This window comes from Schistocerca serialis, chromosome 11 (genome assembly GCF_023864345.2).
Source record: "Schistocerca serialis cubense isolate TAMUIC-IGC-003099 chromosome 11, iqSchSeri2.2, whole genome shotgun sequence".
Lineage (NCBI taxonomy): Eukaryota > Metazoa > Arthropoda > Insecta > Orthoptera > Acrididae > Schistocerca > Schistocerca serialis.
This window is the reverse complement of record NC_064648.1, coordinates 161,646,986-161,665,209: the sequence shown is the minus strand read 5'-3', so window position 1 is coordinate 161,665,209 and position 18,224 is coordinate 161,646,986. Positions and strand designations below refer to the sequence as shown.

The 18,224-nt window shown below is 43.3% G+C and overlaps 1 protein-coding gene across 3 annotated transcripts in view; it reads left to right on the top strand.

Moving 5' to 3' along the window:
- The window catches only part of LOC126427239 (ankyrin-3-like), a 68,622-nt gene that overhangs the window by 10,858 nt on the left and 39,540 nt on the right, over window positions 1-18,224 (top strand). For all 3 annotated transcript variants that reach the window (XM_050089479.1, XM_050089480.1, XM_050089481.1), the window contains exons 2-3: window positions 12,530-12,699; window positions 12,815-12,859. In XM_050089479.1, coding sequence (XP_049945436.1) covers window positions 12,612-12,699; window positions 12,815-12,859 — 133 coding nt within the window. In that variant the 5' untranslated portion in view covers window positions 12,530-12,611. The remainder of the gene's footprint in view (window positions 1-12,529; window positions 12,700-12,814; window positions 12,860-18,224) is intronic.

Sequence of the window (18,224 nt, the reverse complement as noted above, 5' to 3'; positions counted from 1 at the left end):
GAGCGTGGAATGTCAGATCCCTTAATCGGGCAGGTAGGTTTGAAAATTTAAAAAGGGAAATGGATAGGTTAAAGTTAGATATAGTGGGAATTAGTGAAGTTTGGTGGCAGGAGGAACAAGACTTTTGGTCACGCGAATACAGGGTTATAAATACTAAGTCAAATAGGGGTAATGCAGGAGTAGGTTTAATAATGAATAAAAATAGGAATGTGGGTAAGCTATTACAAACAGCATAGTGAACGCATTATTGTGACCAAGATAGACTCGAAGCCCACGCCTACTACAGTAGTACAAGTTTATATGCCGACTACCTCTTCAGATGATGAAGAACGTGAAGAAATGTATGACGAAATAAAAGAAATTATTCAGATAGTGAAGGGAGACGAAAATTTAATAGTCATGGGTGACTGGAATTCGGTAGTAGGAAAAGGGAGAGAAGGAAACGTAGTAGGTGAATATGGATTGTGCCTAATAAATGAAAGAGGAAGCCACCTGGTAGAATTTGGCACAGAGCACAACTTAATCATAGCTAACACTTGGTTCAAGAATCATATAAGAAGATTTATACATGGAAGAAGCCTGGAGATACTGGCAGATTTCAGATTGATAATATTAAGGTAAAACAGAGATATAGGAACCAGGTTTTAAATTGTAAGACATTTCCAGGGGCAGATGTAGACTCTGACCACAATCTATTGGTTATGAACTGTAGATTAAAACTGAAGAAACTGCAAAAATGTGGGAATTTAAGGAGATGGGACCCGCATAATCGGACAGAACCAGAGGTTGCAGAGAGTTTCAGGGAGAGCATTAGGGAACGATTGACAAGAGTGGAGGAAAGAAATACAGTAGATGAAGAATGGGTAACTTTGAGAGATGAAATAGTAAAGGCAGCAGAGGATCGAGTAGACCAAAAGACGAGCGCTAGTAGAAACCCTTGGGTAACAGAATAAATATTGAATTTAATTGATGAAAGGAGAAAATATAAAAATGCAGTAAATGAAGCAGGCAAAAAGGAATATAATGTCCCAAAAATGAGATCGACAGGAAGTGCAAAATGGCTAAGCAGGGATAGCTAGAGGACAAATGTAAGGATGTAGAGACATATATCACGAGGGGTAAGATAGGTACTGCCTATAGGATAATTAAAGAGACCTTTGGAGGAAAGAGAACCACTTGTATGAATATCAAGAGCTCAGATGGAAACCCAGTTGTAAGCAAAGAATGGAAAGCAGAAAGGTGGAAGGAGTGTACAGAGGGTCTATACAAGAGTGATGTACTTGGGGACAATATTATGGAAATGGAAGAGGATGTAGATGAAGATGAAATGGGAGATATGATACTACGTGAAGAGTTTGACAGAGCACTGAAAGACCTGAGTCGAAACAAGGTCCCAGGATTAGACAACATTCCATTAGAACTACTGACGGCCTTGGGAGAGCCAGTCCTGACAAAACTCAACCATCTGGTGAGCAAGATGTATGAGGCAGGCGAAATTCCCTCAGACTTCGAGAAGAATATAATAATTCCAATCCCAAAGAAAGCAGGTGTTGACATATGTGAAAATTACCGAACTGTCAGTTCAATAAGTCACAGCTGCAAAATACTAACGGGAATTCTTTACAGACGAATGGAAAAAATAGTAGAAGCTGACCTCGGGGCAGATCAGTTTGGATTCCGTAGAAATATTGGAAGACGTGTGGCAATACTGACCCTACGACTTATCTTAGAAGCTAGATCAAGGATAGGTAAACCTATGTTTCTAGCATTTGTAGACTTAGAGAAAGCTTTTGACAATGTTGACTGGAATACTCTCTTTCAAATTCTGAAGGTTTCAGGGGTAAAATATAGGGAGCGAAAGGCTATTTACAATTTGTATAGAAACCAAATGGCAGTTATAAGAGTTGAGGGCCATGAAAGTTGGGAAGGGAGTGAGACAGAGTTGTAGCCTCTCCCCGATGTTATTCAATTTGTATATTGAGCAAGCTGTGAAGGAAACAAAAGAAAAATTCGGAGTAGGTATTAAAATCCATAGAGAAGAAATAAAAACTTTGAGGTCGCCGATGACATTGTAATTCTGTCAGAGACAGCAAAGGACTCGGAAGAGCAATTGAACGGAATGGGCAGTGTCTTGAGAGGGGGATATAAGATGTACATCAACAAAAGCAAAACGCGGATAATGGAATGTAGTCGAATGAAGTCAGGTGATGCTGAGGGAATTAGTTTAGGAAGTGAGACACTGAAAGTAGTAAAGGAGTTTTGCTATTTGGGGAGCAAAATAACTGATTATGGTCGAAGTAGAGAGGATATAAAATGTAGACTGGCAATGGGAAGGAAAGCGTTTCTGAAGAAGAGAAATTTGTTAACATCGAGTATAGATTTAAGTGTCAGGAAGTCGTTTCTGAAAGTATTTGTATGGTGTGTAGCCATGTATGGAAGTGAAACATGGACGATAAATAGTTTGGACAAGAAGAGAATAGAAGCTTTTGAAATGTGGTGCTACAGAAGAATGCTGAAAATTAGGTGGGTAGATCACATAACTAATGAGGAGGTGTTGGATAGGATTGGGGAGAAGAGAAGTTTGTGGCACAACTTGACCAGAAGAAGGGATCGGTTGGTAGGACATGTTCTGAGGCATCAAGGGATCACCAATTTAGTATTGGAGGGCAGCGTGGAGGGTAAAAATGGTAGAGGGAGATCAAGAGATGAGTAAACTAAGCAGATTCAGAAGGATGTAGGTTGCAGTAGGTACTGGGAGATGAAGATGCTTGGATGGGATAGAGTAGTGTGGACAGCTGTATCAAACCAGTCTCAGGACTGAAGACCACAACAACAACAACAATACAATCAGAAACTGAGAAGAGACAATTCCAAATCTAGGAACGCTTCGCTCCTGAAATGACATACGGTACATTGCTTCTAGAAGAGGAGAAATTTCTTTCGCATACTCTAAATAGAAACAGATTGACATTCTGTCAGATCCAGTGGCTATTCCTCTGTAGAGTGATTTCAGTAGTTTTTGTGCCCAATGGACGTTTATTTCGGCATATGTCATTCAGGCGTTCGCTTGACGAATTAAAGAAGGAACCACTGTAAGATCTTCCTCAGAGAAACAATTTTGGAACAAAGTGTAGTATGTCAGTTATCTCTGTCATCCGCCATTTCGATGCCGTAATGTGGGGACTTATCACTTCAATATTTTCACTGACCTAACAGAAGGATAAAACTACTTAGCATTTTATTTGAAGTCAGCAGATGTGATGTAACTTTCCAATTCGTTGAATCATACAGCTTATTTTCTTTTGTACAAAGGACTTGCTGAGCAGTAGAATTGAGTTGCTTCATTAAATAATTTATTTTTCCAATTTTGGAGTTCTGTACTGAGAGTAGAAAACTTCGTATTACGCTACTGTCAAAAGAATTAGCGAATTTACATATAACAAAACTTTCGGTTCGGTGTTCAAAGGAGATAAATCCTAAGCTGTAGATTTTATTTACAAATGAGTCTCTTCCCTACCTTCTGGCAGCGGTGTCTGGACTTCGCAAGGCCGGAATATCTGACCTGCACTGCGGGCTGACTCGCCTTTACGTGTCACAGAGGTTAGTCGCACACTGGTGTTTTAATGCGCCGGTACGCAGATAAGAAATGATCCATTTGTCTAACAATTTATAGGATGTTTAGCGGAGTATTGAGAAATGGACTGAACAATCAAAACCGTAGGGCTAATAAAGTTGACTAACACAATCGAATTACAGTTCATCATTCATAAATATTAATTGACATTACTGAAATGTCTGTGAATGGTGATCTCACTTCATTGTGGATTCAAAGCAAAGTCATTAACAAATAATCATAAATAAAGTGCAGAAGTACAGCGTAAAAGCAGAACATATGCTTGCAGATTTCTCTTTTTCTCAAAGCAGTAATTATCAAAACTGTGAGCAAACATTTCAAAAAATTTTGATCCTTCGCACGATGCAAAACATCGTTCACTGCTCACATGCAACCAATAACACAGCTGTAGCAAAATAATCTACAGGGTCAGAATTATTAAACTGTATGAGAAAAATCGCGAATTAGTCACAAGCTGTCGGGCGTGCACGCACTTTATTCAGCATGTGAATATCACTACTGATATTCGTCCATGGGTTATGAGACGTTCGATATGCCTGCCATCATTGTCGATGATGTGGTGCACACGAAAAGCGAAATTCTGCACGGCCCGCTGAAGTGTCGGACCGTCGATGCTGTCGATGACCTCCTGAATGGCTGTTTTCATTTAAGCAGTGGTCTTGGGGTTACTGCTGTACGCCTTGTCTTTAATATAGCCGCACAATGAGGAGTCGCATGTGATCAGGTCCGGAGAATATGGCGGCCAATAGAGACCCTTGAGACCCCAGAGCCAGAATGCGGTCCCCAAAGCGCTTCTCCAGGACATCAGACACTCTCCTGCTTCGATGGTATCGAGCTCTGCCTTGCATGAGTCACATCTTGTCGAAATCAGGGTGTCTTTGGATAATGGGGATGAAATGATTTTCCAAAACCTGCACGTACCGTTCGGTAGTCACCGTGCCATCGAGGAGTATCGCACCGATTATTACGTGACCCGTTGAGGGTGGAGAGATTTCTCGACTCTGGAGTGCGGATTCTCAGTCCCACAAATGCGCTTGTTTTGCTTATCGACGAATCTACGCAAATTAAAGTGGTCTTCGTCACTAAAGCAAACCAAACGCATGCACATATTAATTCCCATCATGCCCCGTGGCTAACCGTGCAGTTTTAACGTCCTAAAGCAAACCGTTGACAAGTTATGGCGATTTTATTTCATTCAGTTCAATAATATTCACCTTGCAAGTTCGTTTCTGCCTTGGTTCTCACTAGTACGAAGCTAAAGTTCCAACAAGTTCTCCAAAATAAATCATCGAAACTGTATTTGAGTGTTCCAAATCCTGCACCAAGTAAGAGTGTGGGGCAGAGCTCAATGAATTAAGGGAAGTCCAACGCTCTGCACCCGGAAACAGTGCGCGGTAACTCGCCGACTAGACCTCTCTACAGCTTTACCTCTCGTGAGATCACCGGAACGACCCTCCGAGACAGAAAGCTGCCGAAACTCGAGCGACGAAACACCAAGTACCGAATGAACCGAAAGACGCAAAGAGAACACGCGCAGTGATCCACGCCCTTCCACATTCTCTGTGGCATCGCCCAACACTGACTCGGCGTTGACCCTGAGAAATATTCATATTTAAGGCTGTCCCACATACGTACTTTACATTAAATTCAAAATAGTTAAATTCAAAATAATCTTAGTCGTCACGGACATTTTGTGGTCACTCGAAGCATGAGCAGTGTGATATTACATAAGATATTAACAAAAACGTAAATCGTATTCAAGTAAGTCGTTCTGTGCACACACGAAATATGCTACTTAGAGATATACGATTAACGTGTCGCTAATGTAAGAGGAGTGCCCATCCGCCATCTGTTCATTTGTTCTCTAAGAAGTTACATAAAGTGGAGCTTTTCCTTTTTCATTTAGAATTTTCACTAAAGCCCATTTCCATTAATCAGTAAACCTTGGATTAAATAGCATTCAACATCAGCTACAGTAATCATCATAGATTATGATTACGTTTGAATCTAAATATCTCAACCTTCCCCTTATCACGTGCAACTGTGGCAAGTTCAGAGTATTGGCACATTCAAAAAACCGTAATGCTACAAAACAGAGCAAGTTGCGTAAATGAAATCTGGTTTTAGTAGTGTTTAGCTTTGATGTGACACCTCATATGCTACTACAGCTCGAAGAGTGTGTTAGTTGTTAATTGTCAGTGGTCTCTGACAATATCCGTAATCAAAAGTTTCGTAAATGTTGTAATAATTGTCACAAAATTGTGATCAATGTTGCGGTGCGCTCATTTCTTCACCAATATCTCTGTGATATCTTCGGTTTCATGATAGATTGCCCCCATTCGAGTCAGCACTCAGTTGCCACCATATACAGGGTATATCAAAAATATTTATCCTATTTGACACGTCTATATTTCTGTAACTAATAAACATACACAATGACTTTTGTGTTTTGATGAACGGAAAACTCAAAAAAGTATTTTTTTTTCATTCCTTCTGATAAGTGTTCAATATGCCGGCCTTGAAATGTACGGCATATTTCAGTGCTGTATTCAGATTGTTCCCACACTGCAGCGGGCATGTCTTGAGTTGCAGCTCCCACAGCTGCTGTTATGCGATGTCTCGGTTCATTCACTGTTGTTGGTAATGGAGGCACATGAACAGAGTCTTTCATAGTCAGGTCCGGTAACCTTGGAGGCAAGAATGTAAGGCTGAATTATTTGGTCCAGTGCGGCCGATCCGTCGTTAGGCTATCCTTTGATTTAAAAATTCCTGCACTTCCAGATGCCAGTGTGGCAGTGCCCCATCCTGTTGGTAAATGAAGTCGTTCGAATCAGTCTGCAACTGTGGGATAGGAACTTTCTCCACCATATCCAAATATGTACTTCTTGTAACAGTGTTCTAGGCCAAGGAAAATAGGATGTACATCTTTTACTGTTCTAACTGCACAAAACACATTCAATTTTCGAGAGCCTCTCTCATGTTGTACAAGTTCATGTGGTTGTTCGCTACCCCATACTCTCACATAATAACGGTTCACCTCTCCATTTAAATGGAATGTTGCCTCGTCACTAAACACTAAGCGTGGAAGAAAACTTTCATCCTCCATCTTGCTAAGACCTAAATGATAGAACTCCACACGTTGTTGTTTGTCACCTTCTCGAAGAGCTTGCAGTGGCTGAATTTTGTAAGGTTTCGTTCAAATGGTTCAAATGGCTCTGAGCACTATGGGACTTAAAATCTGTGGTCATCAGTCCCCTAGAACTTAGAACTACTTAAACCTAACTAACCTAAGGACATCACACACATCCATGCCCGAGGCAGGATTCGAACCTGCGACCGTAGCAGTCGAGCCGTTCCGGACTGAGCGCCTAGAACCGCTAGACCACCGCGGCCGGCACGGTTTCGTAAGTAAACGTGTACGCATCACACGCCAGGCGGACATCGGGGGTATGTTAAGCTGTCGAGATGCACGGCTAACGGATTTGTGCTTACTCCTTGGGAAACTATGGCGGATGCTTTCGACGTTTGTGTCAGACACTCTGGGATGACCTGGCGATTTGCCTTTACACAAACAACCTGTTTCTCGCCATAGTTCACGTCATCGACTACTGCTGTGTGCTGTAGGAGGATCCACATCGTACACAGTACGAAAGTCACGCTGAATGGTTGTTACTGACACGCAGTTCGCAAAACGCTTTCCGTTGTCCCGACACCATTTTTATTATTAGGGGAACTAAAGGTGGCGCACACTGCTGCTACCTATTGGTAACCATGTAAAACTCGAAAGTTTGCTCTTTCCAGGAGTGTGTTGTTCACCCACATATCTCAAAGAATGGTTCAAATGGCTCGAAGCACTATGAGACTTAAAATTTGAGGTCATCAGTCCCCTACACTTAGCACTACTTAAACCTAACTAACCTAACGACATCACACACATCCATGCTCGAGGCTGGATCCGAACCTGCGACCGTAGCAACAGCGCCGTTCCGGACTGAAGCGCCCAGAACAGCTCGGCCACGGCAGCCGGCTCACATATCTCAAATACCATAATAGCTATGATCTTTTTGAAATCGGATGACACTTTTTGACACACCCTGTGTTTCATAGAGCGCAGTTTCCACCAGCACCGCACTCGGGTGTACCCGCTGGCGTGTCCTTAGCCGCCTGAGGCTCGCCTAACTCGGCTAACGACACTGCTGTAGGCGAGACACAGCCCCCTGTCCTCCTCCAGCTCTGCGTAATACATCACCACGTATTGACACACACTGCAATTTCATTTGAAAAAGAGAGACTGATCCCCGTCCCCTGCAGTTAATATGAGTACGAAGTCGCTCATCCAGCAGTTCCTCGCAGTTAAGCAGGTGCAAACATGATAACGATCCCTTAAACGGTTTCGAAACTGACGTAAACAGTTCAGCTGATCAGCCAGTATACAGGGTGACTCACGAAGGTATGCAAACATTTTAACATTATATTCTACAAGTAAAACTAAAGGAGAAAGTTCGAATAAACATAGGTCCACAAATATTTAGCTACGGGGTTACGGCTCATAGGAGATTTTGCCTGAAATTTAGCAACTTCGCTAATATGAAGCCATCGCAAAACTGTACGGGGTTAAAGTAAAAAACTATTTCCATTTACTTTGTTGTTATTAATAAGGTGAATCTAGTAAAACATTTTCCCACGAGGTCTAACAGGCGATACGTACTTGTAATTCCTTCAACAAGAAATGCCCCGCTTCGTCGAAGGTGATCCACTAGCTACGCGATTGCAAATGTATTTTCAACATGACGGTGCGCCTCCACAACGCAGTTACTAAACGTTTAAATGATCATTTTCCTCAGAAATGGGTTGGTCGTGGTGCTACACGTCTGTGGCCACCCAGATCGCCCGATTTAACGCCAATGGATTTTTGTATGGGGATGGATGAAAGACATAGTTTGTGAGGAAAAAGTCAGTACACGTGAGGCATTACTTGCTCACGTTATGAATGCAGTAGGCGAAATTAAGAACAACCCTGTGAAACTGAAACGAGCAACAAAATCTGTTCCTACACGTGCAGGTAAAAGCACTGAACTCGGTGGAGACATTTTCTACATCTACATCTATACTCCGCGAGCCACCTTACGGTGTGTGGCGGAGGGTACTTATTGTACCACTATCTGATCCCCCCTTCCCTGTTCCATTCACGAATTGTGCGTGGGAAGAACGACTGCTTGTAAGTCTCCGTATTTGCTCTAATTTCTCGGATCTTTTCGTTGTGATCATTACGCGAGATATATGTGGGCGGTAGTAATATGTTGCCCATCTCTTCCCGGAATGTGCTCTCTCGTAATTTCGATAATAAACCTCTCCGTATTGCGTAACACCTTTCTTGAAGTGTCCGCCACTGGAGCTTGTTCAGCATCTCCGTAACGCTCTCGCGCTGACTAAATGTCCCCATGACGAATCGCGCTGCTTTTCGCTGGATCATGTCTATCTCTTCTATTAATCCAACCTGGTAAGGGTCCCATACTGATGAGCAATACTCAAGAATCGGACGAACAAGCGTTTTGTAGGCTACTTCTTTCGTCGATGAGTCACATTTTCCTAGAATTCTTCCTATGAATCTCAACCTGGCGCCTGCTTTTCCCACTATTTGTTTTATGTGATCATTCCACTTCAGATCGCTCCGGATAGTAACTCCTAAGTATTTTACGGTCGTTACCGCTTCCAATGATTTACCACCTATGGCATAATCGTACTGGAATGGATTTCTGCCCCTATGTATGCGCATTATATTACATTTATCTACGTTTAGGGAAAGCTGCCAGCTGTCGCACCATGCATTAATCCTCTGCAGGTCCTCCTGGAGTACGTACGAGTCTTCTGATGTTGCTACTTTCTTGTAGACAACCGTGTCATCTGCAAATAGCCTCACGGAGCTACCGATGTTGTCAACTAAGTCATTTATGTATATTGTAAACAATAAAGGTCCTATCACGCTTCCCTGCGGTACTCCCGAAATTACCTCTACATCTGCAGATTTTGAACCGTTAAGAATGACATGTTGTGTTCTTTCTTCTAGGAAATCCTGAATCCAATCACAAACCTGGTCCGATATTCCGTAAGCTCGTATTTTTTTCACTAAACGTAAGTGCGGAACCGTATCAAATGCCTTCCTGAAGTCCAGGAATACGGCATCAATCTGCTCGCCAGTGTCTACGGCACTGTGAATTTCTTGGGCAAATAGGGCGAGCCGAGTTTCACATGATCTCTGTTTGCGGAATCCATGTTGGTTATGATGAAGGAGATTTGTATTATCTAAGAACGTCATAATACGAGAACACAAAACATGTTCCATTATTCTACAACAGATTGACGTAAGCGAAATAGGCCTATAATTATTCGCATCTGATTTATGACCCTTCTTGAAAATGGGAACGACCTGCGCTTTCTTCCAGTCGCTAGGTACTTTACGTTCTTCCAGCGATCTACGATAAATTGCTGATAGAAAGGGGGCAAGTTCTTTAGCATAATCACTGTAGAATCTTAAGGGTATCTCGTCTGGTCCGGATGCTTTTCCGCTACTAAGTGATAGCAGTTGTTTTTCAATTCCGATATCGTTTATTTCAATATTTTCCATTTTGGCGTCCGTGCGACGGCTGAAGTCAGGGACCGTGTTACGATTTTCCGCAGTGAAACAGTTTCGGAACACTGAATTCAGTATTTCTGCCTTTCTTCGGTCGTCCTCTGTTTCGGTGCCATCGTGGTCAACGAGTGACTGAATAGGGGATTTAGATCCGCTTACCGATTTTACATATGACCAAAACTTTTTAGGGTTCTTGTTTAGATTGTTTGCCAATGTTTTATGTTCGAATTCGTTGAATGCTTCTCTCATTGCTCTCTTTACGCTCTTTTTCGCTTCGTTCAGCTTTTCCTTATCAGCTATGATTCGACTACTCTTAAACCTATGATGAAGCTTTCTTTGTTTCCGTAGTACCTTTCGTACATGATTGTTATACCACGGTGGATCTTTCCCCTCGCATTGGACCTTAGTCGGTACGAACTTATCTAAGGCATACTGGACGATGTTTCTGAATTTTTTCCATTTTTGTTCCACATCCTCTTCCTCAGAAATGAACGTTTGATGGTGGTCACTCAGATATTCTGCGATTTGTGCCCTATCACTCTTGTTAAGCAAATATATTTTCCTTCCTTTCTTGGCATTTCTTATTACACTTGTAGTCATTGATGCAACCACTGACTTATGATCACTGATACCCTCTTCTACATTCCCGGAGTCGAAAAGTTCCGGTCTATTTGTTGCTATGAGGTCTAAAACGTTAGCTTCACGAGTTGGTTCTCTAACTATCTGCTCGAAGTAATTCTCGGACAAGGCAGTCAAGATAATGTCACAAGAGTCTCTGTCCCTGGCTCCAGTTCTGGTTGTGTGACTATCCCATTCTATTCCTGGTAGATTGAAGTCTCCCCCTATTACAATAGTATGATCACGAAACTTCTTCACGACGTTCTGCAGGTTCTCTCTGAGGCGCTCAACTACTACGGTTGCTGATGCAGGTGGTCTATAGAAGCATCCGACTATCATATCTGACCCACCTTTGATACTTAACTTAACCCAGATTATTTCACATTCGCATTCGCTAATAACTTCACTGGATATTATTGAATTCTTTACTGCTATAAATACTCCTCCACCATTGGCGTTTATCCTATCCTTGCGGTATATATTCCATTCTGTGTCTAGGATTTCGTTACTGTTCACTTCCGGTTTTAACCAACTTTCCGTTCCTAATACTATATGCGCACTATTTCCTTCAATAAGAGATACTAATTCAGGAACCTTGCCCTGGATACTCCTGCAGTTTACCAATATTACGTTAACTTTTCCTGTTTTTGGTCTCTGAGGACGGACGTTCTTTATCAACGATGATAATGTCCTCTCTGGTAAGCCGTCAGGTATTTTATCGTTTCGCCCAAGGGGGGGTCCCTCTAACCTAAAAAACCCCCGTGTGCACGCCACACGTACTCTGCTACCCTAGTAGCTGCTTCCGGTGTGTAGTGCACGCCTGACCTGTCTAGGGGGGGCCTACAGTTCTCCACCCAATAACGGAGGTCGATGAATTTGCAACCATTATAGTCGCAGAGTCGTCTGAGCCTCTGGTTTAGACCCTCCACACGGCTCCAAACATTTATTTTGAATGTATTAACAAATTGTATGTTCACCTTACAACTTCCTTAACAGTGAGCTTTGTCTCTTCTGGTTTAACAGGAATTCACGTGTGCTATGGTATTAATTAAAGCATATTATCTGACACATTCATAGAGTTTCAGTCAACGTTATTAGCATTATTTTCCAAAATCAAATTCTCTACAACTTCTGTTAAATACTTTGCGGAATCATCTGGAATTTATAAAACAAATTGGGCCAACTAGTTCATAAATTGAAAACTTTATCAAATTACTTCTTTTCTTTTCTGGATGTTCTGGAAAATTACTGCAGATACACGCCTGGGACATGTTTTATTAGATTCACCAGACCAACAACAACAACATAAATGGAAATCGTGCTTTACTTTAACCTCGTACGGTTTTGCGATGCCTTCATATTAGCGAAGTTCGTAAATTTCAGGCAAAAACCTTTATTAACCGTAACTGCGTAAATAAACATTTGCGGACCTATGTTTATATGAACTTTTTTCTTTGATTTTACTTGTAGAATAACATATTAAAACAATTGTATATCTTCGTGAGTCACCCAGTGTACTCGGAACAACGGAGTGGCAGCCGCCTCGTAAAATGGTGTAATCCAGATTAATTTACGCTAATTTATTTATTATGAAGCTAGCTGCTAGAAAATGTCTTTGTAGGTTACACCTATTCCGTAAATTTCAGGTTGTTCAGCAGACTGCAAGTTTGGTGAGGTTATTTTGACAGAAAAGTTCCTTACTTGTCCCGACACCTGAGACCTTCCGCCATGTTCTGCAGAAGCTTTAGTTGGTTCATCCGCATTTTTGTGGCGGTAGTCATATCTACTGGCTGCAGCCACCCAATTTCTGTTACAGGTAAAAATTTTACTTTGTTCGATCCATATGAGTCTGGGTATGACAGTAGATAACCATAAGAAATGAAATATATTTTTAATTTTTTCGTTGAGATTGTTACGAATTTCTCTTTCAGAATTCTATACAGAAGTCACCGCACATAGTTTAACAACCAACAAAGGTAAGTGTTTCATCCATTGCTACTACAGACACCTCATGGTCCACGTGGTTCTTTTGGTACTAGTTTATTTAATCACGGTAGTCTTATCTGGTGGTTTGAGACGTCCTCGCCGGCGCCGTGGGGAGGCGAGCGTGTACAAGCTTCCCTCCAGCTGCCTGCGCCACCTGTTGCCTGCTTCTCGCCGTGGCGTGGCGGTCGTATTCAAACACACTGCATTGCTACTTATTTTTAGAACGGCGAAAGAGGATGTAAGATGATTGTACACTAAATTAATCACAAATTATGTGATATCTCATTTGTTCATTAATCTCTCTCGTCCAAGGGTCACACAAACTTGTATTTAGCACTGTTCGTTGCTCCTACATGATAGGCAATACGTACCTCACACGCTACTGCTTTTCCAGTAGCATAACTGGCAGAGTCGGGCGTGACTCACCCGTGGTACACGCCGGCGTGGACTCGGAATATCTGCTCTGGGTCAAGGGGGAGTCACAAGAATTCTGCGACCGAACTACGCAACACCGTTGGGTATCGGTGTATCATTGCTTATGGTATTGTAGAAAGCTCCAGTTGGAATGCCATTTAGTCGTCATGTTGCACATACAGGGTGATTTTTACCACAGTGTACAGACTCTAGGGACTGATCGATGAGGGGATACGGAACAGAAATGTCTAACGAACTTATTTCCGAAAATGCATGGTTTCCACGCTAGAGAATCTTTATTCAGTCACATACTGTTACAAAGACTGCCGTATAATTCGCGCTGTACCACGCAGCGACAAGTACAGTGTGTGCTGAAAATCGTTTCCAACGCATGCGTGTATACGCGCCGTAGCGTGCTCTGCCTCACACGCTCACATCGATCAGGCTGCAGCCGAACAGTGTCAGAGGCAGGATGAATACGCTGCCGCAGTGTCTCCACGTCTGGAATGGACTTTTCATACGCGCTACTTCTTAGTTGACCCTGTAACCAGAAATGTAGCGGGTTGAAATCTTGTGAACGAGCAGACCGTATAACTGGACCCCCCCGTCCGATCCTTCAACCAGAGAAGGCGCGATTGAGATGCGTCCAGGCGTTAATGGCGAAGTGGGCTGGAGGACCATCGTGTAGCAGCCACATAACCCTTAGAATCATCAGTGCACTGTTTCCAGCAAGTCACCCACAAGAAACGCCGATATTTCCGACCTGTCAGGCGACGTGGGAGGAAGACTGGTCCCAAAATAGGTCGCCAATTATCCGAGCCCAGACATTCAGGCTGCCACGATGCTGATGATTCGCTGTCATCATACCATGGGCCTTCTGCATACCATCCCAAAGATGGCTGTTGTAAAAGCTGAAGATCACGTAAGGATGGCGTCATCTTTGAATAGGATGGATGACACAGATCCCGGAATCGTGGTTACCTGGTGAAGAAACCAGTGACAAAACTGGTACAGATGTGGAAAGTCTGTCACTACTAAGCCCTGCACACGCTCTAACTGATAAGGGTAGTACCAGTTGTCATGGAGAATGTTCTACACGGTCGTCTGGCTTACCCTGTAGTGTTGGGCCAACTGCCTGCTACTGATATGGCGGTCGCCTTCCACAGTGCTCATTACATTTTCTTCCAACTCTGGTGTCCGATCATTTAGGGTACGTCCTTCATGACTTTCTGCATCCTAGGTCATTATGTGCGAGAAACAGTATCACCCTCTAGGAGGAAACCGTGAATACTGTAACCGTGGCTGCATGGAATTACACTGTAGCTTCTGTAACAAAGTATGATTCAATAAATGGTGCCTAGCATGCATTTCCGGACATCATTAGACAGTTTTTGTTCCGTATACTCCCATTCATCGACTCCTAGGGTTTGTACATGGAATTTTCACAAAAGTTTACCAACACTCCTTTAGTTGAGTTGTGCTCCACACCGCACTTTTTTCCAATGGCTATTTACTCACAATTTCCTCTATTTCCTTCGTGTCCAAGTAAAATCAGATGTGTCAGATTAATTCGCCTCTAAAATTCAGGTCCCAAAACTTCACATCAATTTTAAACATGTTCTTTGTGTCAACTGCATCAAAATCCGAGCTTGTGTTGCAATAAATTAAGTATTTTCGTACGCTGTGTGTCACTGGAACTGTACTTTGAGCTATAACATCAGTTGCGTTTAACATTTCTCCTCGATAAAAACTTTGGACTAGCAACCCCATTCAAAGACACATTTACCCAATATTTCATTGTGTATCAACGTGAATAAACGTAAATTTTTGAAAATTTTCGTAAGTTCCCAATGATGTGTATTGGTACGTCATAGAAAACCAGTGTGTGTGTAGTGCTTGTTGTAAGTAACATGTCTTGTTCTGTTGTTTGCATTTGCTGTAAACTAACGATGATTTTGATTTTGTTTTCGACTACTACATCTAAACACTTTCAGGAAATTAGTAGCTTTTATAGAAGGTGCTACTGCTGCCGTAAAGAAAATCTCGATTTGTGTACAGACTGCTTCAGATCTTAACGGTAACTAGCTATCCTTCGAACGTAACTGGTCCAGAGTATAAAAAAGAATAGCAGGATTACTTTAGAGATACTTGTTTGCCGTTCTGTAAGACATTACACCAACCATACTGCAGCCACACTCTGTAAACTATCCTTGAAAGTGGGAAGAGTCAGCTGACGTTCATAAGCTAGGATCAATCGACTGGGAGCTGCTGTGCATGGGTGTTTCTGGTGAGTTCTCAACAGTCATCTACCAGATATACCACAGATACCTGAATTACTATCGCCTCTTGCTGTCGCTTCTACAGGAAGTACATGATCTGTCACCGCTTATCCACTGGACTGTCAGCAGATTCTACAAGACGTACATGATCTGTCACTGCTTATCCACTTGGCTGTCAGCAGCTTCTACGGGAAGTACATGATCTATCGCCGCTTATCCACTGGACTGTCAGCAGCTTCTACAGGAAGTACATGATCTGTCACTGCTTATCCACTTGGCTGTCAGCAGCTTCTACGGGAAGTACATGATCTCTCGCCGCTTATCCACTGGACTGTCAGCAGCTTCTACAGGAAGTACATGATCTGCTTATTCACTTGGCTGTCAGCAGCTTCTACGGGAAGTACATGATCTGTCACTGCTTATCCACTTGGCTGTCAGCAGCTTCTACGGGAAGTACATGATCTGTCACTGCTTATCCACTTGGCTGTCAGCAGCTTCTACGGGAAGTACATGATCTGTCACTGCTTATCCACTTGGCTGTCAGCAGCTTCTACGGGAAGTACATGATCTGTCACTGCTTATCCACTTGGCTGTCAGCAGCTTCTACGGGAAGTACATGATCTATCGCCGCTTATCCACTGGACTGTCAGCAGCTTCTACAGGAAGTACATGATCTGTCACTGCTTATCCACTTGGCTGTCAGCAGCTTCTACGGGAAGTACATGATCTGTCACTGCTTATCCACTTGGCTGTCAGCAGCTTCTACGGGAAGTACATGATCTGTCACTGCTTATCCACTTGGCTGTCAGCAGCTTCTACGGGAAGTACATGATCTGTCACTGCTTATCCACTTGGCTGTCAGCAGCTTCTACGGGAAGTACATGATCTCTCGCCGCTTATCCACTGGACTGTCAGCAGCTTCTACAGAAAGTACATGATCTGTCACTGCTTATCCACTTGGCTGTCAGCAGCTTCTACGGGAAGTACATGATCTGTCACTGCTTATCCACTTGGCTGTCAGCAGCTTCTACGGGAAGTACATGATCTGTCACTGCTTATCCACTTGGCTGTCAGCAGCTTCTACGGGAAGTACATGATCAGTCGCCGCTTATCCACTGGACTGTCAGCAGCTTCTACAGGAAGTACATGATCTGTCACTGCTTATCCACTTGGCTGTCAGCAGCTTCTACGGGAAGTACATGATCTGTCACTGCTTATCCACTTGGCTGTCAGCAGCTTCTACGGGAAGTACATGATCTCTCGCCGCTTATCCACTGGACTGTCAGCAGCTTCTACAGGAAGTACATGATCTGTCACTGCTTATCCACTTGGCTGTCAGCAGCTTCTACGGGAAGTACATGATGTGTCACTGCTTATCCACTTGGTTGTCAGCAGCTTCTATGGGAAGTACATGATCTGTCACTGCTTATCCACTTGGCTGTCAGCAGCTTCTACGGGAAGTACATGATCTCTCGCCGCTTATCCACTGGACTGTCAGCAGCTTCTACAGGAAGTACATGATCTGTCACTGCTTATCCACTTGGCTGTCAGCAGCTTCTACGGGAAGTACATGATCTGTCACTGCTTATCCACTTGGCTGTCAGCAGCTTCTACGGGAAGTACATGATCTGTCACAGCTTATCCACTTGGCTGTCAGCAGCTTCTACGGGAAGTACATGATCAGTCGCCGCTTATCCACTGGACTGTCAGCAGCTTCTACAGGAAGTACATGATCTGTCACTGCTTATCCACTTGGCTGTCAGCAGCTTCTACGGGAAGTACATGATCTGTCACTGCTTATCCACTTGGCTGTCAGCAGCTTCTACGGGAAGTACATGATCTCTCGCCGCTTATCCACTGGACTGTCAGCAGCTTCTACAGGAAGTACATGATCTGTCACTGCTTATCCACTTGGCTGTCAGCAGCTTCTACGGGAAGTACATGATCTGTCACTGCTTATCCACTTGGCTGTCAGCAGCTTCTACGGGAAGTACATGATCTGTCACTGCTTATCCACTTGGCTGTCAGCAGCTTCTACGGGAAGTACATGATCAGTCGCCGCTTATCCACTGGACTGTCAGCAGCTTCTACAGGAAGTACATGATCTGTCACTGCTTATCCACTTGGCTTTCAGCAGCTTCTACGGGAAGTACATGATCTGTCACTGCTTATCCACTTGGCTGTCAGCAGCTTCTACGGGAAGTACATGATCTATCGCCGCTTATCCACTGGAATGTCAGCAGCTTCTACAGGAAGTACATGATCTGTCACTGCTTATCCACTTGGCTGTCAGCAGCTTCTACGGGAAGTACATGATCTGTCGCCGCTTATCCACTGGACTGTCAGCAGCTTCTACAGGAAGTACATGATCTGTCACTGCTTATCCACTTGGCTGTCAGCAGCTTCTACGGGAAGTACATGATCTGTCGCCGCTTATACACTGGACTGTCAGCAGCTTCTACAGGAAGTACATGATCTGTCACAGCTTATCCACTTGGCTGTCAGCAGCTTCTATGGGAAGTACATGATCTGTCGCCGCTTATCCACTGGACTGTCAGCAGCTTCTACAGGAAGTCCATGATCTGTCACCACTCATCCACTTGACTCTGAGAAGCCTGTCAGTGGCAGGACTGTGCTCCATGCATCAGGGAGGACTCAGCGC